This window comes from Staurois parvus, unplaced genomic scaffold, assembly GCF_062004578.1.
Source record: "Staurois parvus isolate SC_StPar_1 unplaced genomic scaffold, SC_StPar_1.0 ptg002753l, whole genome shotgun sequence".
Lineage (NCBI taxonomy): Eukaryota > Metazoa > Chordata > Amphibia > Anura > Ranidae > Staurois > Staurois parvus.
The window spans coordinates 3,250,027-3,274,277 of NW_028320549.1; the positions used below are offsets into that span (position 1 = coordinate 3,250,027).

At 41.5% G+C, this 24,251-nt stretch overlaps 2 protein-coding genes across 4 annotated transcripts in view; one reads left to right on the forward strand and one right to left on the reverse strand.

Moving 5' to 3' along the window:
* Positions 1–24,251, forward strand: part of ACOT11 (acyl-CoA thioesterase 11) — a 103,226-nt gene that overhangs the window by 60,935 nt on the left and 18,040 nt on the right. For 2 of the 3 annotated variants that reach the window (XM_089666569.1, XM_089666570.1), the window contains exons 14-17: positions 1,294–1,427; positions 1,501–1,632; positions 3,681–3,804; positions 7,070–9,481. In XM_089666569.1, coding sequence (XP_089522695.1) covers positions 1,294–1,427; positions 1,501–1,632; positions 3,681–3,804; positions 7,070–7,231 — 552 coding nt within the window. In that variant the 3' untranslated portion in view covers positions 7,232–9,481. Of the gene's footprint in view, positions 1–1,293; positions 1,428–1,500; positions 1,633–3,680; positions 3,805–7,069; positions 9,482–24,251 lie in introns of those variants that run through there. The other variant, XM_089666571.1, reaches the window with a different exon arrangement.
* Positions 13,424–24,251, reverse strand: part of FAM151A (family with sequence similarity 151 member A) — a 34,500-nt gene continuing 23,672 nt past the window's right edge. The window contains exons 7-8 of the mRNA XM_089666568.1: positions 20,826–20,963; positions 13,424–15,999 (exon numbers count right to left, since the gene is read on the reverse strand). Of these exons, the coding sequence (XP_089522694.1) occupies positions 15,329–15,999; positions 20,826–20,963 (809 nt within the window). The 3' untranslated portion in view covers positions 13,424–15,328. The remainder of the gene's footprint in view (positions 16,000–20,825; positions 20,964–24,251) is intronic.

A 24,251-nucleotide genomic window follows, 5' to 3' on the forward strand; every position in this document is an offset into this window, starting at 1 on the left:
TTACTAAAGGTGAATATACTGTGGACTGCAAGTGCTGTTGCTGCAGAACTTTGTAAATGAGGTAAAGCTTCTATTTGCAAAGAATACCCAATCACATGCAAGGAAAATAAAATGCATTTTTGCCTGCGCATGATTGGATGATAGAAATCAGCAGAGCTTCCCCTCATTTCAGAGCTTCCCCTCAGATCTAGTGCAAGTGTACTTGCAGTGCGCAGAATATTTGCCTTTAGTAAATCAACCCCAGTGTGTCACTGACCTATGACAAGTGTGCAGGTCAAGCATTGGCGTCACTGGCTGCATATGTGTTCCAAATAGTGAAGTAAGGATGAATAGGAAAGCCCTAGAGATAAGTTAGTAAAGGCAGCTCCCATATTTTTTTCTTACCAGGTTTTCTGTAATTCTATCCATCTTCACATTATTCTGTAGATAAGCAGCTCAGAAAATGTTCTTGTACTTTTATTGGAGGTAAACATTTCTAAGTTCTTGTAATCACATCCATCAGCTATAAAAATAAATCCTACTCATTGTGACACTTTGTGTTGACATTTTGTTATCTGACACGCCTGTCATGAACAGTCTAACAACATGAACACTTCAGGGATTCAACTGCAGATCTCCAACATTTACTTCAGAACATTAAAGTGCATAAGCCAAAATAATTTTTCAATTTGGATGGAGTAGGAAATGACAAAACTTCAATAATTTTTTGTGCCATCTGTATCCTATTGGAAGATGTCCCTTTACTTCCAGCTCTGTAGATACAACAGGAAGTGAGAGGAAATCTCTCCAAAGTGTAGGAACTTCCTTTATAGTTGTCTTCAGTTGTCCCCAATGGAGGATTCCCCATCTATTCCTATTCCTGTTCTTGTTGACAAGTCAGGCTTTTTGGATTTGTACCACTTTCTAAAATGGTCACCAGCACAAATAGAGAGGGTGAATATCCTTTACAGAGTCCAAATTTTGGGTTTCCCCCAGAAAAGTGACAGAAGGGAAATCTTCCTATGGGGACACTAGTTCTGGTGACCTGGGAGTCCTCAAGGAATTCCCTTAATTTGCAGGGATTTCCTCTCACTTCCTGTTTGGCTATGGGACTGGAAGTGAAGGGAAATCTCTGCAAAAGGGTACACATGGCGAAAAATAAAAATATGACAGGGGTTATAACCCTCCTTTAGTCTATCCAAAATGAAAAAAAAGTTTTGCCTATATTTTTACTTTAACGTTAATCATACTGTGAAATGTTTGTGCGATTGAACACAAGAAATAACAATATGTGTGCTTGTTTTTTTTTATCAGGTTCAGCTGTACACCCTGGAAGATAACACATTTCTGTCCTTCAAATTGGATATTAGGGTGACTGTCAAGGCCAAACAAACCTTCAACCTGCTTTCTGACCTAAGACGCAGGAAAGAGTGGGACCCCTACTATAAGTGAGCATGGGGAGATAGGATAGGCTGGTGTCTGCTGGTTTCCTGTATGATAACTATCATGTATTCTCTACAGAGAGTGCCAGCTGCTGCAACAAGTGAATGAGGACGATGCTATTTATCATGTAATCAGTACGGTGCGCAGTGCAGAAGGGAAGCTGCAAGACTATGTCATCCTGGCTTCACGGCGGCCACCCTGTGACACTGGGTGAGGAACCAGAGCACCTATCTAAATGTAAAGTGACCCCTATCTTTGTGTGTAACAGGCTGGGGTTTTTTATGTGTGAGGGAGAGAGGGACACAAGCTGACCTTATGGCCAAACGTTTGTTGTCACCTGCCCATCACACTTATTTCAACTTATTGTACACCCCATTCCAAAACCATGGGCATTAATATGGAGTTCCCCCAATTCTTTATCTCTATAATGGCCTCCACTTCTCTGGGGAGGCCCACTCAGCCAAAAGAGCATTTGCAGGGTCAGGTACTGATGCTGGATGAGAAGACCTGGCTTGTAATTATCATATTATTATTATACAGGATTTTTATAGCGCCAACAGTTTGCACAGCGCTTTACAAAATGAAAGTAGACATTACAGTTACAATACAATTTGGTACAAGAGGAAACAGAGGGCCCGACTCATTAGAGCTTACAATCTACTAGGAAGGGTTGAGTGATACAAAAGGTAATAGTTGTGGGGGGGATGAGCTGATGGAGGAAATAAATGGCAGTTTACTAGGTAGGAGCAGGATAGACTTCTTTAAAGAGAGAGGTTTTCAGGGATCGTTTAAAGGTGGATAGATTAGGAGACAGCTGGAGAGGTTGGGGTAGAGAATTCCATAGAATGGGAGAAGCTTGGAAGAAGTCCTGGAGGCGAGCATGGGAGGAGGTAACACGGGAACTTGAGAGCAGAAGGTCTTGGGGGGATCGAAGAGAGCGGTTTGGTTGGTATTTTGAGACCAGGTTGGTGATGTAGCTGGGGGCAGAGTTGTGGATGGCTTTGTAAGTTGTTAGTATTTTGAATTTTATTCGTTGAGCGAGCGGAAGCCAGTGGAGGGATTGGCAGAGAGGGGTAGCAGACACTGAATGGTTGGTAAGATGGATGAGCCTGGCAGCAGTATTCATGATGGACTGGAGGGGAGAATAGCCTATGTAAAGGTTAGCCAATGAGAAGGGAGTTGCAGTAATCGAGTCGGGAGATAACCAGGGAGTGAATTAGGAGCTTTGTGGTATCATTGGTTAAGAAGGGGCGTATTCTGAAAATGTTGCGGAGGTTGATAATAATGCACCCCAGTGGTTTTTGGTAGAGTTGAGGTCAGGGCTGTTTGTAGGCCACTCAAGTTCCCTCACAGGAACTCAAAGTTCCTTCACAGTAAACTCCCCAAACAGCTTTATGGAGCTGGCTTTGAGCACAGGGGCTCAATCAGCTAGAATAGAAAATGGCCTTCCCCAAACTATTGCTACTAAATTGGAAGTGCACCATTGTCTAGTGCAGGGGTGGGCAAACTTTTTGACTTGAGGACCGCAATGGGTTCATATATTGGACCCGGGGGCCGGACCAAGAGTAGATGAATGATGTGTATGTGTCATCCATAGTAAGTATAGTAATATTCCCCCATAGTAAGCATAATAATTAATCCCCCATATAGTAATTCATCCCCCATAGTAATTCATCCCCCATAGTAATTCATCCCCCATATAGTAATTCATCCCCCATATAGTATTTATCCCCCATATAGTAATTCATCCCCCCTATAGTAATTCATTCCCCATATTAATTCATCCCTCATATAGTATTTCATTTCCCACAGTACTATTCCCCAACAAGTAGTAAGCCAAGTCCCCGCTGTGTCAATTCACTTACCTTTGCTCCGCGCGTTCCTCTCGCCGTGTTCCTGCGCCGTTCCGGTCTTCAGGGCGGACTGTGAGAGGAGCCTAGCTCCCCTCACGTTCCTCACGCTGCCCCTCCTACACACATCCTGAGAGCTGATGTTTGCCACGCTCCACGGGCCGGATTAAAAGGCCCGCCGGGCCGTATACGGCCCGCGGGCCGTAGTTTGCCCATTGCTGGTCTAGTGTCTTTGTATGTTGTAGCATGAACAGTATCCTTCACTGTGCGAAGATAACTGGATTGATGTATAAGAAATCAGAGAGATAGAAATCATGATTTTTTTTTTCTATACAGATTTTATTTCTCTCTGGTGTTCTAATACAACAATTTTGTACAACTATTATAAACAAGATACTTTCTTTACAGGGACCCATATGTTGTGGCCTTTCGATCTGTTTCTCTCCCTACACATCCCCCCATTGATGAATACTCCCGGGGTGAGACTCTTTGCTCTGGATTCTGTATATGGTCAGAAGGAGACAAGACAAAGGTATGTCCCTCAGGATATCACACATTGTCTTAGAGAAAGCTGGCATTTTCATGTATGGTGCCATGCTGTAAGACAGTAATGGGCAGGTTTTCAGAGGTTGTGGCTGTACCAGCTCCTGCAGAGGAAGGAGTGCACAGCCAACCTTCATGGAACTGTCCTTCATGCACCAAATATTTACTGTGATGCAACTACAAATAGATGAGATGATATCATATTTATATGTGGTTGCTTTGTTGGTCTTAAAGGATAAGTTCTGCTTTCATAAGATGTTACACCCATATTCAGGATGTAACATGTTATGAAAGCACCAGTCCCCACTCCTCTGCTTTGACATCTAGAGGGGGATCTTCTCCCCCTCCCCACCCGCTAGCTGTCAAATTTACAAAAAATGTGACCTTGCGGGTTTCCCCCCACCCGGCTGCGTCACTCATTCATTCTGTGAATGAGGAACTACAAGTCCTGACGGCCTTAGTGGCTGTTGGCCTGTAGTTCTCAATGAACTACCAAGGCATTATGGAGTGCCATGGTAGTTCATTGAATCTTCCTATCCGTATATCTGCTTGCCCATACATCCCGTATAGGCAAGCAGATATACTGACAGCTCTGCAGGAGACCTGCATGGCAACAGCGATCTACTGATTTGCTGGTGCAATGCTTTACAGGATCCTGCAGCACAAAATAATAAGTGCACATTTTTTTACCTGCAAACAAATCTGCATTTAATATTTTTTTTTACCAAAAGGTGAACTTATTTAGGGTTAGTGGATTGAGAAGGGCAAAATACTTTACTAAGCATTGTTCAATGCCTTAAGCCAGACATACACGGGTTGAATTCCAAAAAAATTTTCTTTCAAAAATCTTTTCTAAGAATTTTCGTTCGAATTTCGCACTATTAGTGGGTTACAGAAACGGACGATTTTTGTGTCACCATCGAATTTGAGTGATCAGGCATGTTGGAAATTTTCTGAAAAACTAATTCATTTCAAATCAATGATGGGAGAATCATGCGGGAAACAAACGAAAAAGAAATGAGCATGGGCTGTGACCTGGAAAGAAAAGAAAATTCTTTGCAGGAAAATTCTTTTCTGTAGCCACATGAGGTGAAATTAAAGGCTTGGTTGGGTGAATTTTGAAATCAATGATAGCACCATAGGATTAGAAAACACACTAAATTTCCGATTTTCTAAAGAAAATTTGTTTGGAATTTGACCCATGTATGGCCAGCTTTAGCAGTTATTAGGAATGTGTCTGATGCATGTGAGGAGTGTTTCTGCTAGAAGGGGAAGGGAATAGGAGGATTGTTAGCCAGTTCTGGTGACAACCCAAAAATTGGTATTTTCTTGCTTTTTCACTTTCTGTGATAAATAGGATGAATAGAGAAGATGAATTTCCCTAATGGGGTCACTAATGTCAGTAAACATCTGGCCGGTATTAAAATCCCCTCCATCCTATCCAAAACAAAAAAACATTTTCCATTTAATTATAATCTAAATGCAGGTCAGCCAATTTTTTTTTAATTTTTTTTTGCTTTATATAGAGTGGAGAAGAATTGGATTTCCTTGTTGATGGTTAATGCTATCCAGTGCTCTATTAGAGAGGCTGACAATGGTTTCAGCAGAAAGAAAGTGAGTGAAAATCTGGGGACATAGACAGCAATAAAAATCTGATAGGGGTTCTAGCCACCCCCTACTTTGCTAAAGAGTCAGTGTCCATGTTACTGCTTGAGTGTTCCCCTCACTTGTTGCCGAGTTCAGCATTGTCAACAGGACAGGAAGTGAAGGGAAATCTCTTTTACAGAGTCCCGGATGGCATTACGAACCTGACAGAGGTTCTAATTCTTCCTCAACTGAAATAGAAGCAATGGAAGAAGGTGCACCGACCTAGTATGATACTGTAAGGGACCACCTGACAGCACCTCTAGCAACCCACTGGCCGGGCTTCCCCAGAGCGCGGAGTCTAAGTTCCGGAGCACTTGTTCACCAGAGCCCCTGATGGTGGGGATGGACTTGGAGCGCTCCGAGACCAGGTCGCGACTACTGGATATACCCACCAGTGGTAGAGGAGTCCGCCAGGGGCTCCCGCAGGGTGAGAGTCTGTTGTGAGGGGACCAGGGGGTCCTAGAGGGATGGATTGGTGGAGGAGCGAAAGCTAAGTCAAACAAGCCGAGTCGGTAGCCGGGGGGTCGGTGTGGTACAAAACAGTAGGCAAAGAATGGTCGGGTCACACGCCAGGTCAATAACAGGAGATCAGATCTAAAGGGGAACATCCAGGAGTGAAGTCAGGCAAGCCAGGGGGTCAGGATAGGAGAAGGCAGCAAGGTCAGACAATCCGGATCAATAGTACTCACAACACAGGTATCAGATAACAGGAATCGCAGAAAGACCATTCGGCAACAAGTGTCTGTGCAGGGCTGGTTTAAGTAGCCCGCCCTGCACCTGACAGGCACAGCCTAGGTCCTAGTGCCTGCCCAGCACTGTCATAGACGACGGGTGCGCCTGGGTCCTAGTGCCCTGCTGCCTGCATGTCTTGACAGACACCTACGCATGTGCAGACCCATGCGTCGCGATGGTCCCTGAAAGATACCCTAACCACTCTTTATAATAAAAAAAAACCCAATGCCAATGTATATACAAAAGTACACAATCAAGGTCATGTAACCTATCCAGTCCCAACACAGGAAACGTATCTTTCTAATGGGGCACAGCTTACATGTTTCAAGGGCAAAGCCCTCTTCTTCAGAGCCGTAAGCTGTGCCCCCTTGGATGTAAATATTTTCTGTGGTTTTTTTTTAAATGTTAAAGAGTTGTTAAAGTATCACACTAGGCCAGTGCGCCTTCTTCCTTTGCTTCTATTTCAGTATTGGTTTCCTCTAACTGAAGGTTGTCAAGACTGTGCTGCGTGGAGGTTTCCAGTGCTGGTTACCATATTTGTATAGAGAGGAAGAGTCCACTGTGCGCCCACTCTGCAGCTTTGAGCGCCTTTCCCATCTGTAGCACTGACAAGAGTGTTCGTGATTTGATCCTTCCCCACTCTATCCAAAACTAAGAAAAAAGCTTTGGCTGGACATACCCTTAAAAAGTGTATATATGAGATCCAATATCAGAACCAGAGCAAATGAACGTTTGAAAAGGTTCATCACTGGTATCAATGAGAATAGAATTGGGTTATCAGTCACATATTTTAGTATCTCCCATATCTGCTATCGAAGAATTGTATGATAGATTGACCATGGTAACTAATACAGTTTATGTAATTCACTCAACAGGTGTCTTACTATAACCAGTTTACACCCGGCCTCGTCTCACAAGTAACAACCAACATTGCTGGACTGTCCTCTGATTTCGCCAGCACATACCAAGCCTGCGAGAGGTTTCTGGTTGAGAACACTAAGGACTCTGAAAGAGATGTCAACACACCCGAGCCATAGGAACCAGATTTTATATTGCTGTACCTGTACAAAAAAAAAAAAATATATATATATATATATATATATATATATATTCTTTATAAAGTACTGACAACATTTACCTCTTTACCTTGATGGAATATGGGAAAGGTAGCTAGGTTGTTGATAGACAACATAAATGTGTCACCCTTACTGCTGGAGCACATGGTTGGTGTGAATGTACAGTATGCAAAACTTGATGTAAGGACTAAATAAATACCTGTAGTAGTAATATTAATAATATAGTAGTTTAATAAATAAAATATATATACTGGAAATCCAGTTACTAAAATCTCATAAGATTTATCCTGTTAAAGGATAAGTTCACCTATTGCACAAAAATAATAAATGCACATTTTTTTGCAGGTAAAAAAAAATTTATATTTGTTATTTTTGTCTTCAGGTGCCTGTAAAGCATTGCACCAGGAATCAGCAGATCGCTGGTGCAATGCAGGTCTCCTGAAGATCTGTTAGTATATCTGCTTGCCATACGGGATGTACAGGCAAGCAGATATACTGACGGGAAGATTCAATGAACTACCATGATGCTCCACAGTGCTGTGGTAGTTCATTGAAATATACAAGGACTTGCAGTTCATTCATTCACAGAAAACTGTGAATGATTGATATGGCCATGCTGTTTTCAAATCCAATAGCTAGTACAGGGAACTTCTCCCCGTATTTCTGTCAGACAGAGAGGGGGGCAGCAGCTGTAACATTGGGAGCATGTTACATGTTCCATCCACTTTTAGGTGAACTTATCCTTTAAATACTTTCTAAAGTAATTTCCAATATTTTAAATTTGCATCTTTCATTAAAATAATTCCTAGTAATCCTGCCATGAACGTCGGTGTTCAGACGCTTCCTTTTACAGGATGATGGCGCTATGTTCAAGTCTCCTAAGGAGACTATAGGTAGCCATACTAATGTACATTGCACAGGCATTGTCCACCCTCTTGAGAAATGACATACAGCCAACTCTGGAGCCAATCTGTGCAGAAAGGAAGAACCTGCAGGAGAACAGTAGCATGGAGATACATCAAAGGATAAAAAAAAAGTGAAAACATGGCAATTGTATGTGACACTCAGTGCTTTGCATTCTAAATACCATTCAGTCAGGGATTACATCTACTTAATTCATAAAGAATAGCTATTAATTACTACACAGATGGCATGAATGGCTGCCAGTAAGTAACACTCCGTAGCTTAATTAGTTATGATCACTTTTTACATTTTTGTGATTATTCACTACTACGTACTAATTTTGTAGCTCAAATAATAGGGAGCCATTTGTTCCTGGTGTAGGGATTGATCACTACTTTTAGCAGCAGTTCACCAGCGCCTGTGTGCTCCTGCATTATTTAATAATAAACTAAGGCAGGCCATAGACGAGTTGAAAACTGAATATTCCGTCGAATGAAAAAGGAAAAAGGCTCGTAAGATTGTGCCATCATTTGTTTTTGTTTTTCTAAACAAAATCCAGCATGATGGATTGGGCACTTTTGATTGCAACACAAAAAGCATGTGTCGCAGCTAGTAATGATGTTGGATAAAAACGACTAAGTATTTTCGATGGTATTCGACTCGTCTATAGCCTGCTTAAGACTTAGGTCTTCAATCTTAAAGCGGCATTTCACTCACTCTGTAAACAAACTGTAGCTGCTGACTTTTAAAAAACAGCCACTCACCTGTCCCACGATCCCACGGTACCCCCGCCGCAGCCCGTTTCACCAGCCATCCTGTATTCCAGGCGCCGGCATCTTCAGTGTGGGCACCCAGCTGTGATGGCTTGCAGCTTTACAGCCGGGTGCCCACTGCGCATGCGTGAATAGCGCTGCGCTTCCTGAATGGCCCCGTTGTCTTCTGGGACCTGTCATGTGTCCCGCAAGACTACGGAGAGGGAGGGTAGGAAAACTTCTACTTCTGATTGCCTTGGTGATCGCAGCGGAAGTGGGAGCGGGTACCTGTCAATTTCGGGTACCTGCCCCCCCCCCGCTCCCCAAAGGTGCCAATCCTTAATGGGGAGCAGGGGACCAATCATTAAAGTGGAACTTCCCCTTTTGGGTGGAACTCCGCTTTAACACTCTATCTTTTGCACAGACAGCAATTTCTCATGGTAGAAGCGGAAGGGCTTTGACGTTAGTGTATTTTTGCATGAAATATAGATATTGTCAGTGTGTACAGTGTAAATTGTTTAATACAGAAACATATTAAACCCATTCTGTAACAAAAGTCTTGCTTCTGTATTATGCATTTGTTTCAGACTCACTGCATGTAAAACACTCAAAACCAAATGTAGCAAGATTTTGCAGCTATTAAGGAATACAATATATTTTAATAAAAGTTTTTCTGGCTAGAGTTTAGCTGTAAAGGATGTAAATCCCCTCTGTGTGTACAAAAGGCCTTTGCAAACCCAATTATTATGTTGTAGATGTATTGATGACATCATCACTGTGCTGTACATAGCTTGTGCCGACAGCTGATCTGTGGGAGGGACCCAGCAAACTCCACCCACTACAGGCTGCCAGCAGAAAACTGCATGAAGGGGTGGAGACAAGACCAGTCACTCTGCACAAGGACAGAGAACATCAGTGACCAGTCTTTATTATGGGAAGCTTCGGCACTGGATCACTGCTCAGATCTGAAAGGATTACACAAAGCATACCATGATTCAAGTAAAATTATACTTGCACCCTGCATTCAGATAATATTTCCTTATCCCAGAGTTCAGTTTCAAAATAGTTGATCCTAAGTCTTGGTAACAGAGGCAAATAATATTTTTACAGGTTAATGTTATTTTAACCCCTTCCCACCAACTGTTCACATATATGTGGACTTTCAGAAATGGATCTTTATCTGTGGGGCTGCTTATAGCCATACCATACTTCACAGCACTCTCCCAGCACAGGGACCGGGATCTCACTGACACTGGGACTGGGTTCACACTTGTGCAGTATAGGACACCACATGTGGTTTGCACAGGAATCGCATCATATTCCTGTGCACATCCCATTCATTGTCTGTGTGGTGCAATTTGAGCCATACATTTTGTATGGCTCAAATCGCATTGCAGCAGCACCAAAATGGTGCAGGACCCTTTTTTTTCCTCACCTAAATTTCATGGGTGTTCACACCCATGAGATCAGATTCTGGCTATTGCACTGTGTTTTGCAATCTGTTTCGGGGTGTTACCATTGACACCCGCAGCAAATTCCATGGATGCCATGCGATTGCAATGCGGTGCGGGAATCCTACAGCATTCACTGCATTTCCCGCATCACATCAGTGTGAACCAGGACTGAGTCTCATACGATGGGGAATGGAGAAGAGAAAAATTTATTTAAAAAAGTAGCTAGGTCAAGGTTATGGTCAAAAATCATGGTCAGGGTAAAATGTTAGGGTCGTTGTATTTTAGATAAGAAGAAAAAAAGCATTTTTTTTGTATCATTGTCTGTCATTGTCAGTGTGTTTTAGGTAGGATGAAAAAAAGAACAGAATGCGCACCATTGTTTGTGTCCTACTACGGGTACGAACTACAAATAACATACATATAGTATTTGGTATCGCTGCAATCGTCAGGGGCAGGATAATTTATTTTGAGTTGTTTCTTGAAGGTAGGTTATGGTAATAGCAAGAAATATACAGTACATTTAAATATATATATTAAAAAAAATTTAAAAAAATATATCATTTATTTTGTGACAGTTTTCTTTTGAGAATAATAAAAACAGGAGATATCCATTACCATTTACCACCAAATGAAAGCCCAATTTCTCCTGTTAAAAAAAAAAAAAAAGTATAATTCCCCTGGATACACTAAGTAGTTTCGAGGATCTGCACAGTTTTACTAACACCTGTCAAAGTTGCAAAATTGTGTTCAGGCATTAGGATTTGTTTTACCCTCTTTTATGAAGGGGGCTAATGCCTCCGTCACATACAAGTCTCCAAATTTGAATTTCAGGCAGTGTGTATGGCCACTGTTCCTAAAGGCTGAACCAGGAAAAAAAAGTCTGCTGTGCAATGCCCTGATCCTGGGAGCTAAGTTGTGGGTCAGTATTTAGCACAGCGGTTCTGCGAGTTTTTCCACTAAGCTCTCTGTGCATGTGCACATACAAGACTGGGGCCTCATCTGTTACACAAATTACCGTAAAATTCATAGGGATAGGTGGCTTTAAATGTCAATGTTACATTCTACATTCCAAGTAAAAAAAAAAACAAAAAAGGGTTGTGATATGTAAACCCCTGTTTCTGTGTGTTAGCAACCCTATTACTATAATTGGGTTCAGTTTATGCCATTAATGCAGCTGGTTCCTAAGCTGGCTATACACCAGCAGAATTTCCCAAAAATCATTAATCGGGGCATATGATCTTGCTATCATTGAGCAAACTCATTTCATTTGAAAGCCCTTCAAATTTCATCAATACCTGCTACTTAAATGGATTCCCAGATATATTAAACATGTTTCTTTTGTGCCTAGCACATGTGCAATACAATATGCACAATTTTCCCCAAAGTAGCTATAATATTAATTTTAAATCGCCTTGCCCGACAAAGGATTTGCCATCCTGTTTAGCTAGCCTTATGATTTGCATACCTGTAAAGCCAGGATGGATATTCAGCTCTTCACTGGATGGCCACCTTATTGACCATCAAATTAGTGATAGTTGCCTACCTGGACATGTAGAATGGAGGAGGTATGTAAATCACAATGCCGTAGGAAGCTGCAAAGCTGAAATAATGTTCCACTTGGACTTGTAGCATACAGTAAATAAAGGAAGTGAAGTGCCACACCACTGCTTAATAGTCCAGATACAGTTTTATTCCACTAAAGGTCAGACAAAAAATCAAAAGGTAAGCAAATGCGTTTCGTGGGTCCCTTCATCGGGGCTAAAAAGATCGTTCTGAACACTCTAAATGTCCTGGAAACCCTTTTGATTGTTCATCTGACTTTTACTGTTATAAACTGTATCTGGACTAATGAGCAGCCGTGTGGTGCTTCAATTCCTATTTATATTGTAATACAGTTTTTCGGTGGGCATAAGACACCCCATCGGCACCAACTTAGAAGCGAGCATACTTGACTTACACAGTTGTGTACATTATACTTCTCAGTCATTCACACTTCACTCTAACTGTACTCTGACTTCTCCCAATGGATGCAGCATTTCTGAGGGGGCACCGCGGAGCCTGTACCACACTCCATCTGCACAGCCGACATGTCATCTCACTCCTAGTGACATTATGAGACTTTTCCCTGACACACAGATATCATCTCTTCACGTGTTCCTGAGCTTCTCCACTGCCAAGTGCCTTCACTCTCTCCATGTCTGTTCCGTGACCTTCCAGGCTTGGTACATTAGATACCCTGTGCTGCAATATTGGTTCCTGTATGTGGGGCACCAGTTGCTAGGGGGGGGGATTAAGCTTTCAAACCCCCTCATTACCAGGACCCTCCATCACCCATGCCAAGTCACCACCACTTCCTGCTGGATAGCTGCTTTAGCACCTACCATCACTCTGGTTACCCTTAGCAATATAGCCATTTCTCCTCCAGCTCCACTACAGGTTATACCATTGTAATGTCTCTTTACCAACTTCTCTTCATCCCCATTAGAAGACCTGTTCGTGTATCCACCCCTTTCTAAGGAACTTCAGACCAGGCACTTTCTTGTATCTTTAGAACTTTTACTTGAAACTTGTGCAGATACAAAGCAATTTAAAACAGTATCTCACAAATTTCCTCCATACATGTTCATCCTAACTTCAGGTTCACTTAGTTCATACCTTCAAATAGAGCAAAGTCCTTTATGTAAAGTCCATGAATCCATCTTCGGTACCCTATAAAGGTAAGCGCCCAAAAGTTAGAGCAGAGTTACATGTTGCCGCAGTCCTCCTTGCAATTCCCCATCCAAAGACTCCTCTAGGTTGCCTCCTGCACAACATGGCAGAGCCATGAACACCCAGGAGCCGGCACATTAACCCCTTCCTGCTTCAGGGTAGCCTAATAAACAAAACACACCAACCATATTTACCTAGTAATACTGTGCAGAAATACATGAGGTACACAGGGCAGTCTTAATATCATCATGGGCCCCTGAGCAGAGTAATGCAATGGGGCCCCTACCAGCCTGCCCCAATTTACGCACCTTATCTCCAGAATTAAACTATAAATAGTTGATAGAATCAAACATATATTTATTTGTACTTTAAATAGAATTGATTTTAAACAATAAGAAAACTTGCCACAGAACAAGGACTAAGCAACACAAAGAACACAGTACTGGCGGAGGCATAAGGGCATAGTACAGGGGGAGTCAGAAGGGCACAATACAGGTTCTGGGGCGCTGCCCGGCCCATCCCTGGGACAGCTTTGTAAAAAGTGTGACAGTCTCAGCAAATCCAGGACAGCTGGCAAGTATAATGTGATGCAAGATTATCATGGGGCCCCTGGGCAGTGCCCAGGGGTGCCCATGCATTAAGACTGCCCTGGAGGTAGAACCTGGTGAAGTATGTACCCCCCAAGAAGGCACTTGTCTACACATTACAAACAAAGGGAGTGTGGAGATTCTTTGTGATGTAGACACTGCCCACACAGTAACCAAATCACCTACAGCAACATCAATCAAGCTTAATAATGTTATGCAATGCCAGAGTGAGCAAAATCCTCTCTTGTATTACAAGAGGTATAGACTCCAGAGAGAGAGAGAGAGATCATTTTACACCGGTACAAATCATTACTAAGACCTCATCTGGAATATGCAGTTCAGTTTTGGGCACCAATTCACAAAAAGAACATTGGGGAACTGGAGAAAGTACAGAGAAGGGCAACCAAACTGATAAGAGGCATGGAGGAGCTCAGCTATGAGGAAAAATTAGAGGAACTGAATTTATTCTCTCTTGAGAAGAGGAGATTAAGGGGGGATATGATCTCCATGTATAAATACATCAGTGGTTCATATAGTGAACTCGGTGTAGAGCTATTCACCCTGAGGTCATCACAGAGGACAAGGGGGCACTCTTTAGGAAGGAGGAAAAGAAATTTAATCTCCAAACACAGAAAGGTTTCTTCACAGTGAGAGCTGTGAAAATGTGGAATAGACTCCCTCAAGAGTTGGTTCTGGCCAGCTCAGTGGATTGCTTTAAAAAAGACCTGAATTATTTCTTGGATACACAGAATATAACTGGATACTAACATTTATAGGTAAAGTTGATCCAGGGAATATCCGATTGCATTTGGGGGGATCAGGAAGGAATTTTTTTCCCCCTGCAGGCGCAAATTGGATCGTGCTTTGCTGGGTGTTTTTTTGCCTTCCTCTGGATCAACTGTGGGTATACTATAACTTTATTTTTTATTTTTTTTTTTTTTTTGTGTTTGAACTGGATGGACTTTTGTCTTTTTTCAGCCAGACTAACTATGTAATCATTGCAGTATAGTTGGATAGCAATGCTAAGAAGATAACCACATTGGGCCAGCGCCTTCTTTTCACTTTCTTAATCGTTTGTAGCATGGCAGAGGTATGTAAATCACAGTGACATAAGAAGCTTGGTTTTGGGAAGTTTGAGAATCAGTCTTCTTGTTGAACAGAAATGCAAACACTTTGGCAGATAAAACAGTTCACTTATACAGTATATAACAACAGTGCTTTTAATTATTTGCCTAGAGTTCTGCTTTTGTAGTTTCTTATTTTAAATAACATGCATTTTAACTAATTCTTTGAAGAGTCTGTTTTTTTTTAATAAAATTTGATTTTATTGTAAAAGTTTTTAAACCAATACATTTAGAGGGTAGGGCTAAATTAGTGTTTTTTCATACATTATATAAACATACCATCCTTTGTTAAAAACATGGTGCCATTGACAGTACCCCTTACATAGGCTCCCTCCCAGTTACTCCCCCCAGTTACAACCATATTTACCTATAGTTCTTCTCAATGAACAAGACTTTTTCTGACTAAATATCCTTTTTTACTCCACCTAACCGATTGTGGAAATATTCTGAGAGAAATTTAAAAGTTTGTGCAATGCTGGCTATTCCCACAAAGTTATATATCCCTTGTAGATATTGAAATATTCTGCTTCTATGTGCTGAAGATGCTTGTCATAAGGGAAGAGTAATATTCTGGGGGTAGTTTGTAATACACTCCATTTGTGGTATGTGTTCTGATGGTTATTAAGCCATGGTATCCTTCCATGAATGTCCCCTGGTCTTTAGTATGCTCCACTGTTAACGTGTATGTAGAGGAGGCCTTCAAAAGACGGATAGTGCTTAGCCAACCCTTGCCCAGAGCCACCGCCTGCAGTTGGAAGGACACATCCTGCCACACCCCTTCAAAGAGCTTTAGCATATCCAGCACCATTGGGTCTGTGTATCCATTATTCAGCTTCTCAAAAGGCCATCTAGGGGCAATGGTGACCCCTGGGAAAATGTTGTTGATGCTGCTGATGAAGTCTTCTCCTTTGATATATCCTGGTGTGCTGAAATTCCCATAAGATATCTCCATGCTGATCCACACTGGAACATACAGCAGTTTATCACTGTTCAGCCTATTCAGTAGATGCAAAGTCTCATTGAGAGAAACATGATCTTTAGGTTTCAGATATACACCCCATGGGAGAGCGGAAGCAACCACCATCTTCAGACAGCCTTCCAGTGGAAGTGTAATGTTTGACTGGGCAAGCACTGCCACTGGCATAAGAGTGGAGCTGACCGACTGAACGTCAACTTCAAATGTGAGCATTCCAAAGCTACCTGCAACACAGAGAACATTGTAACGGTGTCTGATAGGATACACATTATTGCATAGATGCCTGTACATATCCTCAGGCTTCAGGAGTATTACTTGACTTTTCTCCTAAACACATTATCATTGACTGTAGGAGCGGGTGAGGCAGGTTTGAGCAATAGAGAATGGCCAAAAAGGAGAAAAGTACACCAGCCTTGCGCATTACCTTAAGGCACCATCTAGTCATCAAAAGTAGATTAAATATACTCACAAACAACAAGAGTCCCAGGCATATTAATTGCTGAAGTGTTAACCTCACTTTCAGGACCTGGGCAACACCCCACAGCAGATGCAATAGCTAACATGTTTTGAGGGGTATACCCTCTTCATCAGAATAAATGGTGCCTTAAGGTAATGCACAAGGCTGGTGTGCCCCTCTTGTTTTTTCTCTATAGTCCCTAGGATTTCCCCCAACCTGAAGAATCTACAAGCTTACCCAAGAACCTTACTGGTGCATAGAACCTACAAGTTCTTCTGTCTCACAGATGACTTATGTACTTTCTACTGGTTCACAGTATCTTAGCTCTAATGTGATGTTCATGGTTTCATTTTTTGAGCAATAGATGATATGATACATGTCTAATTACTTTTCCCTATTTTGTTCTCATTTCTTAAACAGTAGCTCCAGACAATTTATTTTTTCTAAACGTGTTACAAAACCCAGGACCCTGCATTCACTATATCTGGTCTCCCATAATACACACAACATGGAAATGCAATTATTTTTAGTATATACAGACTGAAAAATACATTTTTCATCAGCAGTTAGAACAGTCATGTGACTTCTATCAGTGTCCAGCAGAGCACTGGTTAAAGCTTGTAGGAGTTTTCATTTTGCTCTAGAAGGATGTAGAATGCCTGACCTCTGTCTGGACAGTGCTGATCGTCCCTGTGCTGATCACATGCACTTTCCCAAGAAAAAAAAAACTCTCTAGCAATACATACCAAACTGAGCATGTGCAGAGCGACTCCACATGATATGTCTTATCAGGAGATAAGAGGGGGACACTGGAAGAAGGGGAGGATCAGAGAACTCAGGATCAAACCGCCTTTTTACACATTGCAGAGGAATAACCCCTTAGTTTCCACAGTGAGTATAACAAGCATGCTTTACTGCATATACAGACTGATTTTACTGTTTAGTAGTTTAGGGTTTAGTAACACTTTAGGTTTAACAATTTAGTTAGAGTTAGAAATTTTGTCATGTTTTAATTGCTGTGTGGGTCTCTGTCTGGAAAATTTCCTGTCCTGGTGTCACTACAGTAGTAGCTTATTGTCCACTTTATTAAGAGTAGTCATATATATGGCTAGATTTCAGCCACTGTGCTGAATAAGACAAATCAATAGATTAGCATAGTAGGCCTCTGTCTAGAGTTAGGGGAAATGTGGTTTCCTTGTTTGTTACCTCCAGACTGTTCTCGGTATACACTATTTATCAATACAGTCACCATTGTTTGATTTGTTGTCCTTTTGATTTATTGTGAAGGGTGTGTCAGCGGGGTACACATAAAGTTAATCAGGTGTCTCCACTCCAGGTCAGGCTCAGAGGGTGTTTCTATACTGCGGCCCTGTGGAGGGTGCACGGGTATTCCTATTTTCACCTCATACTGTTTTTGCAGCCTGTGTTCATTTTTTTTTTTTTTTTAATGAAAAAGGCATGAACCCCAACATTTTGATGTGGGAAAGAAAACTGGTTGGAATGCAACATACACCGATCAGTCACAACACTACTGTATAGCCACTGACTGGTAAATTGAAGAACATTGATTAACTCTTTACAATGTCATCTGAAAGTGGGTGGAGGGGGGGATATATATATATTTTTTAATCAGAAGTTAATCAGATGTTTTTTGTAAACCAAAACAGTACATAGGCATCAACATAGCATGTAAAGGGGAATTTAAAGAGTAACAACACTGCACATACCACAGTCAAAACATCCAAAGCGAGGTATAAGCACAGTTCCACCTAGGAGGACAAAACCAACTTAATGGTAATAAGTACATTCTCACCCAACCCCCCCCCTGCCAAGTGATATAAGCTGGCCACAGCCAAACAAACTAGAGGGGTCTGTTTGCAACTAAAGCAGGACATAAGTGGGTGGAATTCCGAACAATTTTTCGATCTAAAACATCGTTCGTTCTGTAATCCAATGGTGCTACCAATGATTTAAAAAACTGGTAGTTTTTCACAAATTTTCTAGCATGCTCGATAAATGAAATGGGGAGGAACCATGAAAATCAGCCGGTGCCATTGCCCCACTAACAGAGCGAAAGTCAGCCGATTATTCTTCGGTTCAATTTTTGGAAATCTACCCATGTATGGCCGGCCTTAGTCTAACAGGCTGTGGGCAGGTGTATCCAACCACGGGGCCCATATCTTTTCAAACTTGTAAGGGCAACCCCTATATTGATAAATATATTTTTCTAAACAAAGCCTATCACTCATGTAGGCTATCCATTCCTTACAAGTGGGAAAAGTATTGGACGAGTGGAAGTTAGTCTGTATATGCAGTAAAGCATGCTTGTTATACTCACTGTGGAACCTAAGGGGTTAATCCTCAACATTGTGTAAAAAGGCTGTTTGATCCTTTCTTCCCTGCCCTTCCTCTTGTTTAAATGTCCACGCTGATAAGACAGACTGAACCCGTAGCCTTTCTGTACATGCTCAGTTTAGTATGTATTGCTAGAGAAATTTTTTTTTTCTTGGGAGAGTGCATGTGTTCAGCACAGGGCCAATCAGAGGTCAGGGGTTCTGCATCCTTCTAGAGCAGAAAGAAAACTCCTCCTACAAGCTTTAACCAGTGCTCAGCTGAAGTCATAAGACTGCTCTAACTGCTGATGAGAAAAGGTACAGTCAGGTCCATAAATATTGGGACATCGACACAATTCTAACATTTTTGGCTCTATGCACCACCACAATGGATTTGAAATTAAACGAACAAGATGTGCTTTAACTGCAGACTGTCAGCTTTAATTTGAGGGTATTTACATCCAAATCAGGTGAACGGTGTAGGAATTACAACAGTTTGCATATGTGCCTCCCACTTTTTAAGGGACCAAAAGTAATGGGACAATTGGCTTCTCAGCTGTTCCATGGCCAGGTGTGTGTTATTCCCTCATTATCCCAATTACAATGAGCAGGTAAAAGGTCCACAGTTCATTTCAAGTGTGCTATTTGCATTTGAAATCTGTTGCTGTCAACTCTCAAGATGAAATCCAAAGAGCTGTCACTATCAGTGAAGCAAGCCATCATTAGGCTGAAAAAACAAAACAAACCCATCAGAGAGATAGCAAAAACATTAGGCGTGGCCAAAACAACTGTTTGGAACATTCTTAAAAAGAAGGAACGCACCGGTGAGCTCAGCAACACCAAAAGACCCGGAAGACCACGGAAAATAACTGTGGTGGATGACCGAAGAATTCTTTCCCTGGTGAAGAAAACACCCTTCACAACAGTTGGCCAGATCAAGTACACTCTCCAGGAGGTAGGTGTATGTGTGTCAAAGTCAACAATCAAGAGAAGACTTCACCAGAGTGAATACAAAGGGTTCACCACAAGATGGAAACCATTGGTGAGCCTCAAAAACAGGAAGGCCAGATTAGAGTTTGCAAAACGACATCTAAAAAAGCCTTCACAGTTCTGGAACAACATCCTATGGACAGATGAGACCAAGATCAACTTGTACCAGAGTGATGGGAAGAGAAGAGTATGGAGAAGGAAAGGAACTGCTCATGATCCTAAGCATACCACCTCATCAGTGAAGCGTGGTGGTGGTAGTGTCATGGCGTGGGCATGTATGGCTGCCAGTGGAACTGGTTCTCTTGTATTTATTGATGATGTGACTGCTGACAAAAGCAGCCGGATGAATTCTGAAGTGTTTCGGGAATATTATCTGCTCATATTCAGCCAAATGCTGCACAACTCATTGGACGCCTCTTCACAGTGCAGATGGACAATGACCCAAAGCATGCTGCAAAAGCAATCAAAGAGTTTTTTAAGGGAAAGAAGTGGAATGTTATGCAATGACCAAGTCAATCACCTGACCTGAATCCGATTGAACATGCATTTCACTTGCTGAAGACAAAACTGAAGGGAAAATGCCCCAAGAACAAGCAGGAACTGAAGACAGTTGCAGTAGAGGCCTGGCAGAGCATCACCAGGGATGAAACCCAGCGTCTGGTGATGTCTATGCGTTCCAGACTTCAGGCTGTAATTGACTGCAAAGGATTTGCAACCAAGTATTAAAAAGTGAAAGTTTGATTTATGATTATTATTCTGTCCCATTACTTTTGGTCCCTTAAAAAGTGGGAGGCACATATGCAAACTGTTGTAATTCCTACACCGTTCACCTGATTTGGATGTAAATACCCTCAAATTAAAGCTGACAGTCTGCAGTTAAAGCACATCTTGTTCGTTTCATTTCAAATCCATTGTGGTGGTGTATAGAGCCAAAAATGTTAGAATTGTGTCGATGTCCCAATATTTATGGACCTGACTGTATTTAGCGGTTTATATTTACTAAAATAATTGCATTTCCATGTTGTGTGTACTGTGGGAGACAAGATATAGGAAATGCAGGGTCCTGGGTTTAGTAACGCGTTCAGTGATGCTTTTTTGAAGCATTAATGAAGCTTGACAAATGCCCTGTGTAATACTTTAACATTTCAATGTATCCAGACATAAGATGTTCCTATGAAATGCACAAGCAGTGCACTTGTTGTCATATGGAAACAGTGAGGTCAGTATGTGATGTAAGGATCCCTGCCATCATCAAAGAATCACTGCTTACTTTGTAGAAGGCTCTGCACAGCTGAAACATCACCTTCAGAGTCAAACCATTTCACAAGAATTCCGTCATTGTCCTCGGGGTGGAAATACATACGCAGACTGCCACCGGAATAAAACAGTTTCCTCCTGTTTGCATTCACTAAGTAAAAGAAAGAAAAGGTATTACTGTGTTCCAGACCCTCACTAATGGACAGCACAAATACAGTATACCTATATTTATATAAAGCCTCATCCTCAAGGTCCCTTACAGTTTTGTACAGAAATTCAGAAATGCTGGATGGGCTTCACAGTCATAGGCTAAGCCAAACTGGTGCATTGTTTGAGGATTTTAAGATTTGCTGGGAAGAGGATTTGTTCTATTCAACTTGCATGTATTTTTATATCTTATATTGAACTGCATGAGATTATTTTTCTGTAGTATGTTGACATCTAGTGGCATTTATTTTCAGCTAAAACTTGTTTACTAATATGATTTTGGTATCTTCCTCCATCCTCTCCTTCTGTTTTGTGCTTGTTAGTTCAGCCCTAGATAGACCCTCCCCATTTCTTCCATGTCCCCTCAGTCAGTGTTAATTATTTGCAGAGACTGGGCTTAGGAAAGTCATTGTCTTCTTCAAAAGACTAGAAAAACTTTTTCTGTAACTCGACTGAAAAAAGGGGAAAAGGAAATAGGCAAAGGGAAAAAATGGACTTTAGAGACACCGAATACATATACACTTATAAGTAAAATCATTTGTACTTTATTATGACAATGAGTCATGACAGAAAAACATTTTTAGTTAAAATTTCCATTGTACAATATCCTTGAGGACAATGTCACACATCCCACCATACCGAAGGAGCAAGACCAGTGATAAGACATACTGTAACCACCAGGAAAGGTCCTATGGGGAGGTGAGGGACATTATGCCGCCAGAAGAATGGCCCAAGATGTTTCGTGACAACTATCGCTTCCTCAGGGGCTGAATTACAAAATATAAAAAGGAAACACACACACACATACATACACATACAGTGGGGATCGAAAGTTTGGGCACCCCAGCTAAAAATTTGTATTAATGTGCATAAAGAAGCCAAGGAAAGATGGAAAAATCTCCAAAAGGCATCAAATTACAGATTAGACATTCTTATAATATGTCAACAAAAGTTAGATTTTATTTCCATCATTTACACTTTCAAAATAACAGAAAACAAAAAAATGGCGTCTGCAAAAGTTTGGGCACCCTGCAGAATTTATAGCATGCACTGCCCCTTTTGCAAAGCTGAGACCTGCCAGTGTCATGGATTGTTCTCAATCATCGTCTGGGAAGACCAGGTGATGTCAAGCTCAAAGGTTTTAAATGCCCAGACTCATCTGACCTTGCCCCAACAATCAGCACCATGGGTTCTTCTAAGCAGTTGTCTAGAAAACTGAAACTGAAAATAGTTGACGCTCACAAAGCTGGAGAAGGCTATAAGAAGATAGCAAAGCATTTTCAGATGTCAATATCCTCTGTTCGGAATGTAATTAAGAAATGGCAGTCATCAGGAACAGTGGAAGTTAAAGCAAGATCTGGAAGACCAAGAAAAATATCAGACAGAACAGCTCGCAGGATTGTGAGAAAAACAATTCAAAACCCACGTTTGACTGCACGATCCCTCCAGAAAGATCTGGCAGACACTGGAGTTGTGGTACACTATTCCACTATAAAGAGATACTTGTACAAATATGGTCTTCATGGAAGAGTCATCAGAAGAAAACCTCTTCTACGTCCTCACCACAAAAATCATCGTTTGAACTTTGCAAATGAACATATAGACAAGCCGGATGCATTTTGGAAACAAGTTCTGTGGACCGATGAGGTTAAAATTGAACTTTTTGGCCGGAATGAGCAAAGGTACGTTTGGAGAAGAAGGGGCACAGAATTTAATGAAAAGAACCTTTGTCCAACTGTTAAGCATGGGGTTGGATCAATCATGCTTTGGGGTTGTGTTGCAGCCAGTGGCACAGGGAACATCTCACGAGTAGAAGGAGAAATGGATTCAATAAAATTTCAGCAAATTTTGGATGGTAACTTGATGCCATCTGTGAAAAAGCTGAAGTTAAAGAGAGGATGGCTTCTACAATTGGATAATGATCCTAAACACACCTCGAAATCCACGGGGGATTACATCAAGAGGCGTAAACTGAAGGTTTTGCCATGGCCTTCACAATCTCCTGACCTCAACATAATTGAAAATCTATGGATAGACCTTAAAAGAGCCGTGCGTGACAGACAGCCCAGAAATCTCAAAGAACTGGAAGACTTTTGTAAGGAAGAATGGGCAAAGATACCTCAAACAAGAATTGAAAGACTCTTGGCTGGCTACAAAAAGCGTTTACAAGCTGTGATACTTGCCAAAGGGGGCAGTACAAGATATTAACTCTGCAGGGTGCCCAAACGTTTGCAGACGCCACTTTTTTGTTTTCTGGTATTTTGAAAGTGTAAATGATGGAAATAAAATCTAACTTTTGTTGACATATTATAAGAATGTCTAATCTGTAATTTGATGCCTTTTGGAGATTTTTCCATCTTTCCTCGGCTTCTTTATGCACATTAATACAAATTTTTAGCTGGGGTGCCCAAACTTTCGATCCCCACTGTATATATATATATATATATATATATATATATATACACAGTCAGGTCCATAAATATTGGGACATCGACACAATTCTAACATTTCTGGCTCTATACACCACCACAATGGATTTGAAATGAAACAAACAAGATGTGCTTTAACTGCAGACTGTCAGCTTTATTTTGAGGGTATTTACATCCAAATCAGGTGAACGGTGTAGGAATTACAACAGTTTGCATATGTGCCTCCCACGTGTTAAAGGACCAAAAGTAATTGGACAATTGGCTTCTCAGCTGTTCCATGGCCAGGTGTGTGTTATTCCCTCATTATCCCAATTACAATGAGCAGATAAAAGGTCCAGAGTTCATTTCAAGTGTGCTGTTTGCATTTGGAATCTGTTGCTGTCAACTCTCAAGATGAGATCGAAAGAGCTGTCACTATCAGTGAAGCAAGCCATCATCAGGCTGAAAAAACAAAACAAACCCATCAGAGAGATAGCAAAAACATTAGGCGTGGCCAAAACAACTTTTTAGAAAATTCTTAAAAAGAAGGAACGCACCAGTGAGCTCAGCAACACCAAAAGACCCGGAAGACCACGGAAAACAACTGTGGTGGATGACCAAAGAATTCTTTCTCTGGTGAAGAAAACACCCTTCACAACAGTTGGCCAGATCAAGAACACTCTCCAGGAGGTAGGTGTATGTGTGTCAAAGTCAACAATCAAGAGAAGACTTCACCAGAGTGAATACAGAGGGTTCACCACAAGATGTAAACCATTGGTGAGCCTCAAAAACAGGAAGGCCAGATTAGAGTTTGCCAAACGACA